Below are 15,638 nucleotides of genomic sequence, written 5' to 3'. Positions count from 1 at the left end.
GACCCCAAAGCACTGTAGCATTCTGTGTTTACTTGGTAAGTATCACACTATGTGGTGATTCAATCATTCTTATGTTTCCAAAGGAAAACAAACTATTTTATTGTAAACACAGATTTTGCACATTTGACCAACCAAAGCAACTTCAAATCAGCTGTCAAGCAAAACATATTTTCATGCTGTTTTTCTCAATAGTTGGAATTCCAAGCAAAGCATAATTATAACTGAATGTACTGGGAAGACTCCATCTACCTGACCTTTCCATTTTCCTAGGTTGTGAGGTTGATAAAACTTTAGGATAAGTTTAAAAAGGCACTTTAAAAAGGCTTATCCTAGTCTTCATGCTACAGAAACTGCTAAAAAATATGTCCAGTTATAATCTAGATACTGTCTTTGAAACATGGCGGCCTGGTATTATCTCCCAACATCTGGAGTGTTGGGATAGGGAGGCTCACAGTGAAAAGTGCATCCACAGCCTTCAAGACCAAAAGTTTACTAACTTACTTGAAAGAAGAATGAGACACAGTAGGACGTATATAAACTTGCCTCACTAACTGGCAAGTAAACATCAACTTAAGTACAAGACCTACTTGCCCGACCTTACCAGTAACAAAAATGTATATCATATTTTTAAAAATAAGTGCTTTTATAGGGCATATTAATTTACATTGCTATACTTACTTGAAGATTTATTTTAAGTAGGAGATTCTTACACCTAGTCCTTTTTATTTTATGCAAGAGATTTAAACTGAATGTAAGAAACCAACTTACAACACATGCAGGCATGCAGAGTTTTTTAAGATTCAGGGCAGACTTCTATTTCACCTTGTGAGGACCAAGGGGCAGTTTGCAACCAACTCTCAATTACCCAGCTAAAGATACAGGAATAGGATCACTTTCCAGAGATGTGTAAATGTTTCCCCATTCCTACAGTGGAGACAATAAGGCTTCCAAGGGGGTAATAAAATTATTCTTACCCTTTAGTTGGCTACCTGAATGTTTGTCATAAGCAGCACTTTAACTGAATTCATGACCAGCTGCATAGCAATCAAAGGTGTGAAAGGAAGTCACAAAAGTATTACACAAAATATGTGTAACAACTTAACAGCTTATTCATCATTTTATTACACCATTAATTGAATGAATACGTGGCCAGCTCACTACTTAATCATGCCTTAAGTGTAATGTCTGTCAGAGGCCCCAGATGCAAGAAAATTACTTAAAAGGAAACCTGAGGAAAGCAGCCCTCCTGCTGGGAATAAATCATGCTGTGGACCCTGGATTATGTTATATTTATCACACAATGAACATGTTAATTGTGCAATAAATTGTAAAATGGCAAACCAGCCACAAAAATGGTAAGTGAAGAATGTGGAACATTGTGCCTGGTTTATATTGCACTTTAATTTGAATGTGTCCTCCCACCTGGGGACATTTAAAACCATACTGCAGCTTGATGCTGGGTTGAAAGGTTCATAGCATAGGGAGCTCCCTGATCCCCAGCAGCCCACACCCCAGCATATGTGCGCCTGGATCCCAACAATTGCATGTTATATTTTACCATACCTTGAAAGTCTGGCATGTCAGGATGCCCGATTTTTGCGATCTGGGATTAATCCCACTATGGGACCTGAAAAATTTTAAGTAACATCTGCCACAAGCTAAGAGAAAGCTGACAAGAATTTGTGGAGAAATGTTTGCAAGTGCAGTCTTGCCTTGAGGCTTTGCTGCTTTTGTTTCTGAAATTACAAAATAGAGGCAAACTTTATTACACAGCATATGTATAAGAATTAGGTTATTAAATCAGTTATTTACATGGTGTCACAACCCAAAGGGTGTGATTTTTGTTTTTGTGTGCTTCGGCACTGCTAAATTGTCCCTGCTAAATTGCAGCTTCTTTGCACGGTGGAGTTTTCTGCTGCAAAAGAGAACCCCGGTGCAAGGGAGAATTTCCCGCCAATTTGAAGCTTTCTTTGCAGGGTGCATTTCTTGTTGCAGCACAGAAATGCTCATTGCAAAGAGTTCCCGCCATTTGTATGTTAATTCGAGTCCCATTATTGGCCAGTTCGAAATTATTCACGTGGCGGCTAGTGATTGGCTTGCTAGCCGTATAAGAGGCTTGAGTGGTTTCCGCCCAAGTTGGAGGACTCCACAAACAAGGGAGGAGGAGACTTCACGCTGTGTGAAGATCTCTAAGCGCTGCGGATCCTTACAGACCCAGCGCATTTCAAGCAGGCAACAGAGGTCTGATCAACCTCTAGCCTCTCCCCGTCGTCGATAGATTCCTAGACGTATCCCCTCCCGCGCGCAACGAACCGGACCCACGGAGCCTAGCAAACTTCGTGTAGCAGAAGGACCCACGGAGCCTAGCAAACTTCATGAGAGTCCTTGCCGGACGACTCCAGAGCTCTTCTACCCAGGTTCGAGTCCTGCAGGTTTACTTTCCCGTCGCCAAAACCCTTTGCGACGTACCCTCGTATTTTCATCTTCCCGTCGCCGGAACCCTATGCGACGTACCCTCGTGCCCTGCAGGTTCGAGTTTTGTTTTCTTTTCTCTCTGTAACCGCAACTTAAGCAAGCTTTCCAGCCTACACCACTGCCATCTCGGTGTAAGTAAACAATCTTTTAAAACTACCGATACGTGTCTGTGCCTAATTCCAGCTCGAAGGCCTTCCCTCCCCGCCCCGGCGTGCCCGGGCTGCTGGCCACAGCCCGCGTGCAGCGCGAAAAGGGCTCGGGTCGCTCCTGGCCCGCACACATGGGTTGTTTCAGAGGGAAAAATGACAACCTTACCATTTTGAATGAACATTCTGCTTCCTCTTCATTTGCCATAAATCAAAAGCTGATAGAATATATAACAAAGATGATAAATTAACAGAACACTTACTTGCTTCATCCTCCAGCTGAATAAGCCTGTGTTTCTAGAGCAAGGAATGATCACTATTTTGGCCCAGATGTATAAGTAAAAATAATCTAAAAAAATAATATCGTGTTCATGTTTAACAGGAAACCAGTTACAAAATTACTACCTACTTTTTATTTACTATAGAAAATTGGCCAGTATCTGAACTACACCAGAAAATAGCTTAAAGTACACCAAGAAAAAGCTTAAAATAGCAGTGCAAGACCTGTATTAGGAAAATGTCTCAGTTTACCAGAAAAATTCCTTTCTTCTACCAGGAATTCCACAGATCCATAATGATGGGTCAGATGCTTGCAGTTACTTAGAAAAAAGCTCAAGCTGGGCTGTGAAGTAAAACCCCTGTTTTTCAACAAACCAAGTCAGCCAGTTGCAAATACTTCCATAGCTACTTGGTACAGCTTATAACTTTAAGCTTGAATTCAAAATTTATCAGATACCTCAAGAAGGGCATCTGTGCCCAAAAGCTTGCAAAGAACAATTTTTACAACTATTTAGTTGGTCTAATAAAAGATATTATATCTACCCAAAGAACCTTTTTCACCTATGTCCTTAGACCAACAAACAACCTCATTAGATATCTCAAGGTAGTTATGTAAATGGTCATTGTTACAAAGCAATGCAAATGTTATACTCCATTACTGGACAATCACTGGTGTCCAAAGAGAAAAGAGAAGAAGTTATGTCATCTGCAGAACTATAATCCCTAGGCTCAATGGACTCGCTCTACAGACTTTACTACTAGAAGAAAGGAATTTTTCAGATAAAGTACATTTGCCAACTGTTCGTCCAGGAAAGTTTTCAAGTTTCTTAGTATACGACGTCTGATATTATTGTCTCTCCAGAAAGGGAACTAAAAGATGAATAAGGAAGGAAAGAAATAAAGTTTGTGTCAATTCCATCTGTGAGTTGCTTTCCTAATATATCAGTTATTGGATGAACATGCTACACAGGTCCCCTCTTCCAACGGCAGTGTCTTAAGAGAACTGCACGTTTAATTTGTAAAATGTAACTGATGTGAGAAAAACGTCTGTGACCAGCTGGATCTCGCCATTTCTTATTGTATATGTTGGATGTGAACCTGAAGTCTGGAGGATCCTTGGAGCTAAATGAATGAGTGTAAATTTTTAAATATTTGTCAAGAAAAAAAGGCTATATTTTAGTTTCTGAAATATACCAGTTTAATCTTCTAAAAACAAAACAAAACAAAAAAAACTTAAACCATAGCAGTATTTTTATGTATGATGGAGGTTGCAGATCAGTCAGCGCTCTTCTCAACTGACACTGCATTGAAAATTGATTTGTAACTCTCTCCCAACATCATGAGTATGTGACGGTTGTGTGTGATATATTTTTGTACAGTTATTATGAATGGAGGTGGAAAAGTTGGAGAGCAAAACAATTTCTTGAAACAGGTTTATTTTGGGAACAAAGGCTGTGCAAACTCATAACACGATTTTGCCCTAATGAGAGGTGAAGTACTGCTATGCCCTGATTAGACTGAAGTGATTGTAACTGAGATGGCAGTTTTCAGAAGAAAAAAAAAAAAATCGACAAGTCCTTGACAGGAGATAATGAAGATGCTGAGCCTGGTTTAATCAAAATGTATTTTCTAGGAGGGAGTTCTCATGAGTGTGGCTTTGCAAAGTACAGAAGATCCAGCTAAGAAATCCTCTTCCACGTGAATAAGAGGATGATACTGTGCCCGCTGCTGTGAGCTGGACAGGACAAACTACAGCATGGATTCTAAGGTCTGAGATTTAGGCTCATCTTAAGGTTTAACTGGAAGCACTCTACAGATTTGCTTTGACTTTTCATTGCATCTGTGTAGGGCAACAACACTCTATTAAATCAGACATAGAAAAAGGCACTTGAAAATAATCACACTGCAGAACACTTTCTCAAAGTTAAAAGATGCTCATGAACACATAGGGTATCTTTCATATTCTTATGATTACACTTAATTTTTCTGGGTTTGAGTATAAAATTTGGTCCCTGTAACATATTTTCCTTGTAGGAGAGGCATAACTGAATAACCAGCAACTCCCTGGGTAATATCTACCTTTCAATTTTTGATTTTGAAGAAGATTGTGAACGGCAAAAGATAAAGTTATAGTTTTGTGGTAGTGCTGGAGACATGTAGTCATGATAGTTCAAGAAATGTGCAAGAGACAAGGATATTGGGGGGTGGGGGAGTTAGTGATAACTTTTATTGAACCAACTGCATGGTTGGAAGAGATTTAGACAAGCTTTCAAGCAAAAACGGACTTGAGAAAGAACACTGTGTTCAAAAGCTTGTCTAAAATATCTCCCAACCATGCAGTTGGTCCAATAAAAGATCTCAGCTTGCCCAAATAGTTTTGCCTTAGTCATACTTTTGGTAATTAGAAAGAGGAAACAGTAAGTCCTGTGTCTGTATAACCTGCAGTAAGAGTTCACATCACCCAGCTCCCTACCTCAAAAGCCTCAGATGCCACTCTCCTGAATACTTTTTTATTCTTTTTTCTCTCAAGTAGTTGATGTGATGTTTAATTTCCTCTTTGTGTAGAACACCAAGAAAGGAAATGATTAGACACTCATAGCCAGGATGAGGAACAGGTGTCTTTGTTGTCCCCAAGTTATCAGTGGTCCAACTTCACTGATCAGGACTGAAGCTACAGCTCTTAAGAGTTAAGATACTAGTGAACCATGAAGACGCCTCTTAATACCTGTTTGTTCTTCCATGTGAGGGTTCCTCTCTCCTTTCTTTATGACTTTGTCTTTAGAAGACCATGAGAAAGCAAGGGCCAAGCCAGTGTATCATTCATAGACAATGTCGTACTAGCTCTGACATTTTTGCTTTGTTCCTGCCTTTATAGAGATATAACAAAGGATAAGTTCCATTGTAACTGATATACAAACTTCCCTTGTGATGATTGATTCTCTCAACTGCCATCTTACATCTGTTTTGTCTTACATGAAGAGAGATTATACAATTATGAATCCAAATTATTTGAATTAAAAAAAAAGCCTGATTTTTCTAACTCTCACTAAGTTTTCATAGAACCATGTCAGTTCTTCAAGACCAGCCAAAGTAAAATGCACCTCAGTTAGTAGTAAAATATGCAGATATCATTCCTAGTATACAAAGGAAAGAAAGATGATTTTTTATATGTTATTTAGCATGATACACTATTTTCAAGCGTTACACGTTGTGTGATATTTTGCACACTAACTTTTTTTGAGTCACCCTAGTTAAAACAGTTTGTAAAATTCACAACTGAATGGTTACTTAGCATTAAAAACAAGTACTTAAGAAACATAATCAAAATCAAAGACGTGTAGGGGTAAAACAGACAGTTTAGAGTGAAAGAACACATCTATTATTCTCAGATACCAACAATTACAAATGCAAAGCTGCAGTATACAATGGCTAACTTTACAATGACTGCAATCGCTGATGCTAAACAAGCAACAAGTTCATGATATTCCTGATACTGAGCATAGAACTCCTGTGGTAATATCAGAAAAAGGCAAGATTGAATTGTTAATGGCAACTATTGTGCAGATTTCTTTTTAAAATGCAGTGTAATTTTGCCAGGACATTAGAGCCTCCTCAGGGCATTCCTCTTCCTCCAGGTTTCAAGATGCAGAACTTGTTAGAAAGATAACTGTAACAATGACATTATTGGATTCCATATTCATTTCTTCTCTCTCAAAAGATCCCAATCTCAAATCCAAGGAATACCCCTCCCAGAAATCTCAACCTTGGAATTTTAAAATCAAGCTGAAATGTTTCCTGTCTGCCCCCTCTTCCATCATCATCCTTCAGCTTTGAAGTGAAAATTTACCTGATAAACTGATGTGCAAACTCAAATAAAATCTCTTTCTTTTACTTGAACAAATACAAATTTGTATTGGTCAGTATGAATTGGATACACACAGGGACAGATAGCTTAGCAGATATACTGCTGTTTCATAGTATTTTTTGTGTGTGAGCATTAAAATGCTTCCCTCATTATCTGGAGAACTTTCCTTTCATCTACCCACGCAGTAACCTAAGGAAGAACATGAAGTCTAAATGCTAGCAAAAGAAATGGTGGTTTCAGGAAACCTTCACTAACAAATGAGAAACTTGATATGAAAATAAATTGTTATTTGTAAATGTCTACAAGGGTGAACAAGAGAGTCCACCTTTGGCATGTTAACAGATAAATATATCTGCTTTTCACATGGCCTTCTGGGAAGAATAAGTCTTACTGCTTTTATTCACCCCACTGGGAAAAATATAGAATGACTTTCTTGTGGAAATTCTACTCCTGTCCTTGAAAGTACAACAAAAGTTTTAAAAACAAAGAAACTTCACTGGTTTTAAGTTAAATTAGTTTAAAAGGGATTTATCAAATCCACATAAACTGATATCTGAATACACTTCTTTTGGTTTCAGCACTGCTGTATTAATTTAACTTCACCAGGAAGTTTATTAATGCAAGTTAAATTGCTCTGCCAGGATTAAATTGGTGCAGCAGTTTATCTTGGTCAAAAACAGGGTTCTGTCCCAAGCCTAGGGGGCCAGATGATCGTGACTAAGGCACATTAGTATCTGCAGCAAACAGCACAAACAGGAATGTAAGGCCATGTAAATAAAGTATTGTTTGCAGACTGCAAGCCTCATCAAACGACTACAAACTGTGTGCAGCAGCTCACCCTAAAGCAGCTTAACTGCTGCTTCAGGCACAAGCTATAATGCTCAGTCATTAGCTACAGCAAATTCCATAGAAGCTCAGAGAGGTTTTAACAATGAACTCTGCCCTTTCTGCTCATTGGGTCAGAAAGGAATCAGCCATTAAAGCACAGCATCTGCATGCATCCAGTAAAGAAAAATCAGCAGTCCTGCTTAAGCCAAACACCCTGCTTTTGGAGGGCTCGTTTTGGGAGGAAAGGTGTGGGGTATGCATGTAAACATGGTATATCAATCAGATGAACGCTCATAATGCCACATTTTCACCAAATCAAGAAAGTCTCTTACACACACAAAAAGAATGTGGCTGTATTTTCTTTTGTCAATGATCATGAGACCATCATTAAACTTTAACAAAACTGTACACATCTGAAAACAATGATCATCCAAACCAGCATGGTGCAACTGAAGATGGATAAAGTTGCCAGCAACTGTTGTCCACTGTGTAATATCATTTTACTATTGCATAAAGTTAAATAGCCCAGGCTCTCATGGTGTTATATCATCCAAGGACTACCTAGGGCCTTTTTTTCACAGCTGCCAAAACAGGTGACAGAGGACTATTCTTTCGCCCACTCACAACCAGGAATGGGCTCCCAAGCTGAAGAGCTGGTAGGATGATTAAAACCTAGGGTTTTATTTTTTGTTTGTTGCTTTTTGTTTCAGGTAAGCACCAGAAGCACCAGAATCTGGCAACACGCTGCCTCCTGAAATCTTAAGTCAGGGTGGAACATAACAATTAACTAATAATTCAGCTAGACAGATCTTCTCAAGTAAAATCCTAGCTTTATTCTTGCTTCTAGTGACATTTACAGAAAGGTCCTGACAGTCTCTCCTTCAGATGTTTCATCTCCAGAATCAGTGAGTGATCATTAGCCAAGGTCTGTTGCTTCATCTAGTTCCTCTTTGGGTTCCACATCTGCCTCGTCAGTCCTATTGCACATGGCATCTTTGGCAGACAACTTTTTCATTTTAATGTTTGGCAGTTTCTTCAGATCACCATTCCATTCTCTTAAAGGGGGACAAAAGTGATGTCACAGAAATTACTAACAATTAAAATACAGAACCCTGAGGAATTAATTACTGCTTGGTTGCATATCCTGCCTGAAAATCCTTTGAGTAGAGTTGCAATTCTGTAATCAAAGATGGCTTGCTGCAGTAAGCAGTTTTAGTCTCCAACCTCTGCAGGTGGGTCTGGTGTGACCAGTTCCCCTGCCACTCTCTCTCCATTCAGCTGCTCATGTTTGTGAAAGGGTGCTTGTCAGAAAGCATAGCATATCAACAAGGGACCTGAAAATAACATGAAGCTAGTGACTATTCAGCTGAGAGAGAAGATTGCTGGGAAAGTACCAGGAAAAAGGTAGCCAATCATTACGCTTAGTGGGGTGCTGAGTTAGGATCAGCAGATAGACAATCTCAGGGTAAATCTGTGAACAAATACAGCAGACCATAAAAAGAAAAAATAAAGTTGGTTAAAATGCATGCTACTCTATGCAACACTATAGGAATTGTGTATACTATATTAGTCTGTGACTTTAAAAATCTCAGACAAATCTGTATATGCCTAAGAAAAACCCAAGGTTCTGCAGGAGGTTGTGCTCCCGATTTATGAGGTTGTAATTCTTCCCTCCCAAGTTTCTACTTCTCCCTGCATAGTGATAGGGGTTGGTGGGGATGCTGTCTTTGGATGAGACGCAAGCCAAGAAACTTAAGACTAGTAGAGCTCAGCATCCCTGCACAAATGCTAAATCAACTGTGTATGTCTTTCTAAATCACACTATCGATTTAAATTCCCCCTGCAGTTTTCACATGGATAAAATGTTCTTTTCTCCCTCTCCTGAATGCATATATGGCACTACTGCAGAGACTGGGTAAAATACCTAAGGCATCTTGGTGGTCTATTAAATGACTCATCTAGTTTGTCAAGTGCCCTTGGATTCTAGGAGATAAGTGACCCTGAAAAGCCCCCAGAGTATTTGGGTACAGATATACATGCCAATCGTATTAGGGTCCAAAAACCTGTTATAAGCTAAAAATATAGCAAAACTGTTATAATTTAAGTCTGTTAGATCCAGGGTTAAAATTACAGTGGTTCAGTACATGTGTACCTCTTTAAAACCATGATGAAGTAATGACTGCATCACAACAGCTGATATGACCTCCCAAGTGACAACTCTCTCTCCCTTTAAATCAGTTAAAAAGTTACATATCTACATAGCTCACAATTCACTTCACTCCCATGATCAATTTCTATTCTGTAGAACTGCTGACTTTTAGTCAATTGGATTCAAAGATGACAGATGCGACTCTCATGTACGTAAAATAATAAATGTGCAAGTTGGATGAGCTTCTCCACTTGCTCAATATGCGGAACTCAACATGTGCAGCTAATTTTACATCTACCAGAAGACAATTTTTTGTTATGATCTATGAGAAATGTTGTATGACTGACTTCAAGGAGATACAAAGCACTTGTAATTTAAATTTAAAAGCTACAGGCTGTATACATGAGGAAGGACTCATTTAATTGTCACATGTTAGGCCCGGTGTAAAAGTTACACAATCCATGCTTCAGTACAATAATTATACATAAAAGATTATTTTTCTTGAGGGCAAAAGCAAATATATTGATCATTTTTAAAAAGACAGTGCTAACAAGGTAATAAATCCACGGACCACTTCTATCACAATCATCATGGTACAGTAAATCAATCTGAACAGACAACAGCTGGAGGGGTTTACTTCTGCAGAGTCCCCTGTAAAAACACAACACTTCAATCTTCCTAACACCTGGGGGAAATCCTCCAAAGCTGCTTCCTTCCTTATAGCCACAACAGCCTGAGGTATGGCAAGTAATTCACTTCGTCACCCAATTAAGGCTTCTTATAATTTTTGCTAGATAAATATAGCCTGTCCCTTGACTGGATATTATTACTTGTATTACAGGCTTACATTGCCATGGGGAAAATGCTCATTTATCATGCTGAGTTGAGACCATTTAACCAATTAATGCATGATTATTACAGGCACACCTACTACTCACTCTGTACCTCTAAAAATGCAGATTTAAGGATTAAATTTTATGAAGGGACATAGGAGTAATCATCTCAAACCAAACCTAAGTTTTATCTGGTCCACTGCCTCACAACCAGAATCAAAATAACTTACAAGAAAGCTCTAATTATGGAAGAACTAGTTGTGGAGAAAAATATTAAATATCATAGACCCATGCAATGCAAGTTCCCAAGAGCTATCATCTACAAAGAGCCAATCATGAAGCCTACTACACTCTTGGCATAGATATCTTATGCCATATAAAAACCCAATTATGTTGAGACCTTAGAAAATGGAAACAATAATCTTCGTGCACAAGCAATACAACACTTTTTTTTAAAGATAGAGCTTGTATGATGCACCCACTTAAGATTGAACTCTAAACTCAAACTGGCTTACTTAAGTTTATGTTCAGACTATACAAAACATAAACCACTCTGCTATAGGGTAACTGAGATGAGAATTACTATTTAGCCTCTTTTTTGGACAGAGAAGAGAGTGGTAGGAATAGTGCTAACGCACTTTTCCATTCACTGTTAAACTTAGTGTCTTGATCCTCTATATTAGTTTGTCTGGCTGGTTAAAAAACGACTCTCTAGGCACAGTTGTAGAAAAAATGCTCTCTCTATAACTACCTGGAAGAGTTTCCCAAATGAGACTGCCTCCATTGTGTTCCTTACTGACTTCTCAGAACCATAAATCTGATCCCTCATGTCTGTCGTTATAGCATAGCCCTAGGTTGTTTTGCTATATGAACTGCTAAAAACGCAGACAGGGAATTTCAGGCACATGTTTGTTTGAAAATACCTAAAATTTAGTCACTGAAGTTACAAGAACTCAACCATAACAGTCTCAGCGCTTTAAACCTTGTAATATTTCAATAACTACTTGTTAGCAGGTAGCAAGTTATACTTTTTAGGTTGTGGTTGCTAAGAAATGACTTATTAAGTATACTGTCAGTATTTCATCAGTTTTCCTTCAAACAAAAGAAATTCTACCAACACTTGTGGAGGGTACTTTTTTAAGTAGAAGCAGCAATGTCCTGTTAGGTGCACACAGAATATATAAATGATTAAACATGACAACACAAACTTACCTGAAAATTTTAAGATGCTTGCTGTTCACAAAGTCAGGGATTTCTAATGGGGAAAGAAATGAACACATTAACTTCTGTATTATCCACCACAATGCTCATTTTAGAAAAAAAAATCAAAGCAGCATCAGTTGTCTGCTGGCTAAAGGCCTATACTGATAAATTGAAATACAAGGACAGATAGGAATGAAAATAGGGATTAAATTCTCATGAGATCCAAGAGAAGTAGTCTAGGAAGCAGACTCTTCTTCCCACTGCCATAACGCAGGGGAAAGAATCTGTGATTTTTACCAGCATGCTTTTCCTGAACCCTCCTGTGATTCTGTATTAGCTTTTGAAATTCTACAGCCAACAACTTTCTATCCAAAAGTGCAAGTGCTCGAAAACCACCGATCTTTAAAAAGGAAGCTGCAAATGCCTAGTTTGAAGACCAGGAGTAAGATTAAATGCATCACCTGCATTACATTAGTGCCTGGCATCCATGGCCTGTTGTGCCTTTGTACACTCACACAGAAAGAGACAGCCCCTGCTCCACAGAATTCTCAGTCTAAATAAACTGAACAGGACTGAAGGGGAAGAGTATCATTTTCAAAAGGATCCAATGCTCAGGAAACTAATTTCACTAAGTGTCAATGAGACTTTGGCCCAGGTCCTAAGCCCCACCATATGAGCTTTAGGTACCTAAGTGTGATTCTATTCTTCCCTGCTTAAGTCCTTGAAAAAGATTCAACACAAAAGGTGGATGCTCTCTGCTTTTTTGTGACTTAAGTCTTAAGGCTAAGATGATGGCATGTTATAAAAGTAGATGAGATAACATATTTTTTCTAGGACTTAAGCAGGGTGGGATATGAACACACTTAGGAGCCTAGTTCAGTGCCTAATGCTAGAATAGGATCTGGCTCTTAGGCTTCTGAGTCACATTTTACAAAGGGATATATGCTTTTGAAAATCGTTTCCTAAAATGCTCTCTGCAAGGGGCAGATAAGCAACTCTGGACACAGTTCCAACAATGTCAAGAGTAGTACAATGTTAACAAAAATGAAACTGCCAGGTAAACAAATATGTGTAATACTGTGTTTTCATGGAGTGATACAGCTTTCTCGATAAAAGAGAATATATTCCTGGCTGTGAAGCGTACCATTTCCTTCCATCCAAATATGAACCTAACCTGCCTCAAGAACTTGAGATATGCTAGTTCAAGGGTCAGGGAGCATACCACTGTTTTACCCAGAGAGGTGGTGGAATCTCCATCCTTGGAGGTTTTTAAGACCCAGCTAGACAAAGCCTTGGCTGGGATAATCTAGTTGGGGGAGATCCTGCTTTGAGCAGGTGGTTGGACTGGATGACCACTTTTCACATCTAATTTGCTACAATTCTAATATAACAGTCATCGAAGTCATTATTAATGACAGCAATAAACTATTGCTGACAAACTATTTTTTTTTCAGTATTGCAGTCTGTATTTTGAAAGAAATGCAGCTGTAAATTTTAACTACAATGTTATGCTTCTATGAAGATGTTGAGATATTCTCTTTCTCTTGGGGCAACTCCGAACATTTTTTGTAACATCACAAAATGTGTAGTGCTACTAAAAATAAAATGCTACGACCAGCCACACGTTCAAAACCTCTTGGCTAGAAAGCAGCAGGGTTGCCAGAAAGGCAAGCACCACAGCTTCCTTCTGCACCCCCCTCCCCCAAACGAACTTTAAAGGACTCAAAAGACAGGCTTGTGAATGCTTTAAAGCTCCCAGCTCTTGGGCAGCCTGAGACCAAGCTGAACCCAGCATGGGGCTACTTGGGAGCCCTTTAAAGTTCCCAATGCTTTAATGGGCTGCCGATGTTGAAGCACTAGCTGCCCCCTTTAAAGCTTCAGGACTGTGGCAGCCCCGTCTCCATTGCTGCGACAGGACCGTGTTTGTATAGACTTTCTCAGACAGCCTGCAGGCTTCGCTACGCAGTGGCAGCAGGGACAGGGCTGCACCCAATTCTCCCTAACAGCTCGTTGCTGCTGGAAGAGCCAGCTGCTTTTCCTTTCTCCCTCGCCCACATTCAATCAGAAACTTCTTGGATGTGAGGTTGCCATTTTTTAAGTAGATTTGCCATTTTATCGCGTGATTTATTGCTTGAATGTCTAGCATGTTACTATTTAATTTGCAGAACACGTTAATCACATGATAAATATAATGTCTGCAGGGGCCTTGAGGTAATTTTCTCTCAATCACAAATCAATAGCAACAGGTTTTTAACAGGCAGCCTTTTATACTGATTAGTCACCTCTCCAAATGAGCAGAGCAGGAAACAAGTGGCGTACCTTGATGATGGACTCTCTTTATGCAATTCAGAAAAAGTGGAAGCTGCCTTTCTTTGGGAAAGTGGATTTTCTAGTCACCATCTGAAATTACATGGAAAAAACTCTGTGCTCTCTTACCCAGTCCCTACCTGTTCCTTCTCATTGGGTTCAAAAAGGCTGTACCAGGTAAAGAAATTAGTGCATAGTTTGTCCAAGAATGGGAAGCTAGCTACTCTGAGGCACAGACATGACTCGGAGTCATTTCTTGACCATTTCTGAAATCTTATAGGCGACCTGCTTCATGTCATCAGTATCAATGAGCAATTTAGAAAAATGCTAATGCTCAGCAGCCTTGAAGTTTCAGCAAAGCGTGAAATGTCTCATTACTATCTAGAAACAGTTATTCAGTTTTAAGGGGCAGCAAAATGTCTCAACCAAGAAGTATGCTACCTCTCTAGCATTAAATCTAATTTACCACTTCATATCTTTAAAATCTCACATTGATTCAGATGGCACTTATACTGTCCTCAAACCCTGAACAAGAAGTGAAAGTCAGAAGCTATTCTGTCTTTGTCCACCTTTCAATTTTCCTCAGTATCAAGGTAATAAGCCACATAATACTATCATAGTTGGTAGGGTCGGAAGGGACCTGAGCAGATCATCAAGTCCGACCCCCTGCCATGGCAGGAAAGAGTATTGGGGTCAAACGACCTTGGCAAGGCGGTCATCTAGCTTCCTCTTAAAGACCTGCCAGGGTAGGAGCCAGCACCACTTCTCCTGGAAGTTGGTTCCAGATCCTAGCCGCCCTGACAGTGAAGTAGTGCCTCCTGATGTCTAGTCTGAATCTACCCTCTGCCAGCTTGTGACCGTTATTTCTAGTCACTCCTGGTATGCTGGGGGGAACAGGGACTCCCCCAATGCCTGATGGTCCCCTCTGACTAGTTTGTAAACGGCCACTAGATCCCCCCTCAGCCTTCTGTTGTGGAGGCTGAACAGGTTCAGGTCCCTTAGCCTCTCCTCGTAGGGCCTGCCCTGCTGACCCCTGATCATGGGAGTGGCCCTCCTCTGGACCCTCTCCATGTTGTCCACATCCCTCCTGAAGTGCAGCGCCCAGAACTGGATGCAGTACTCCAATTGCAGCCTGATCAGTGTCGCATAGAGGGGGAGGATCACCTCCTTGGACCTACCTGAGATGCATCTGTGGATGCATGACAAGGTATGGTTGGCCTTCCTGACCAAGTCCCCACACTGTTGGCCCATGTTCATTTCAATGCTGAATTATGTATCTTATTTTCCCCAAGATAAAATGCAGCATGAAACATGTCATTCATCTTTGCGTTTGTAGTTGGGCAGTCTGCTATTGAAAAAAATCCTTTCCCTTACATTTAATTAAGGTCACATATCAGAGTTACAGTTTATCAGATATATCTGGAAAAGAACTGGATGTTACCCTCAGCTCTTCTTCTACATATATCCTGACCACTATAAAAGACTCTTTTGTACTCTTCTTAGTCTTTTCAACCCTTGCTTTTGAATCTTGCTTCCTACCGAACAGCTTTAAT

At 39.7% G+C, this 15,638-nt stretch overlaps 1 protein-coding gene across 1 annotated transcript in view; it reads right to left on the bottom strand.

Annotated features, from left to right (window-relative positions):
* Positions 1-4,211: 4,211 nt before the first annotated feature.
* The window catches only part of TMA16 (translation machinery associated 16 homolog), a 70,170-nt gene continuing 58,743 nt past the window's right edge, over positions 4,212-15,638 (bottom strand). The window contains exons 6-7 of the mRNA XM_006020827.3: positions 11,788-11,830; positions 4,212-8,648 (exon numbers count right to left, since the gene is read on the bottom strand). Of these exons, the coding sequence (XP_006020889.1) occupies positions 8,510-8,648; positions 11,788-11,830 (182 nt within the window). The 3' untranslated portion in view covers positions 4,212-8,509. The remainder of the gene's footprint in view (positions 8,649-11,787; positions 11,831-15,638) is intronic.

The sequence above is a fragment of the Alligator sinensis genome, unplaced genomic scaffold (assembly GCF_000455745.1).
Source record: "Alligator sinensis unplaced genomic scaffold, ASM45574v1 scaffold49_1, whole genome shotgun sequence".
NCBI lineage: Eukaryota > Metazoa > Chordata > Crocodylia > Alligatoridae > Alligator > Alligator sinensis.
This window is presented reverse-complemented; position numbering and strand designations above follow the sequence as displayed.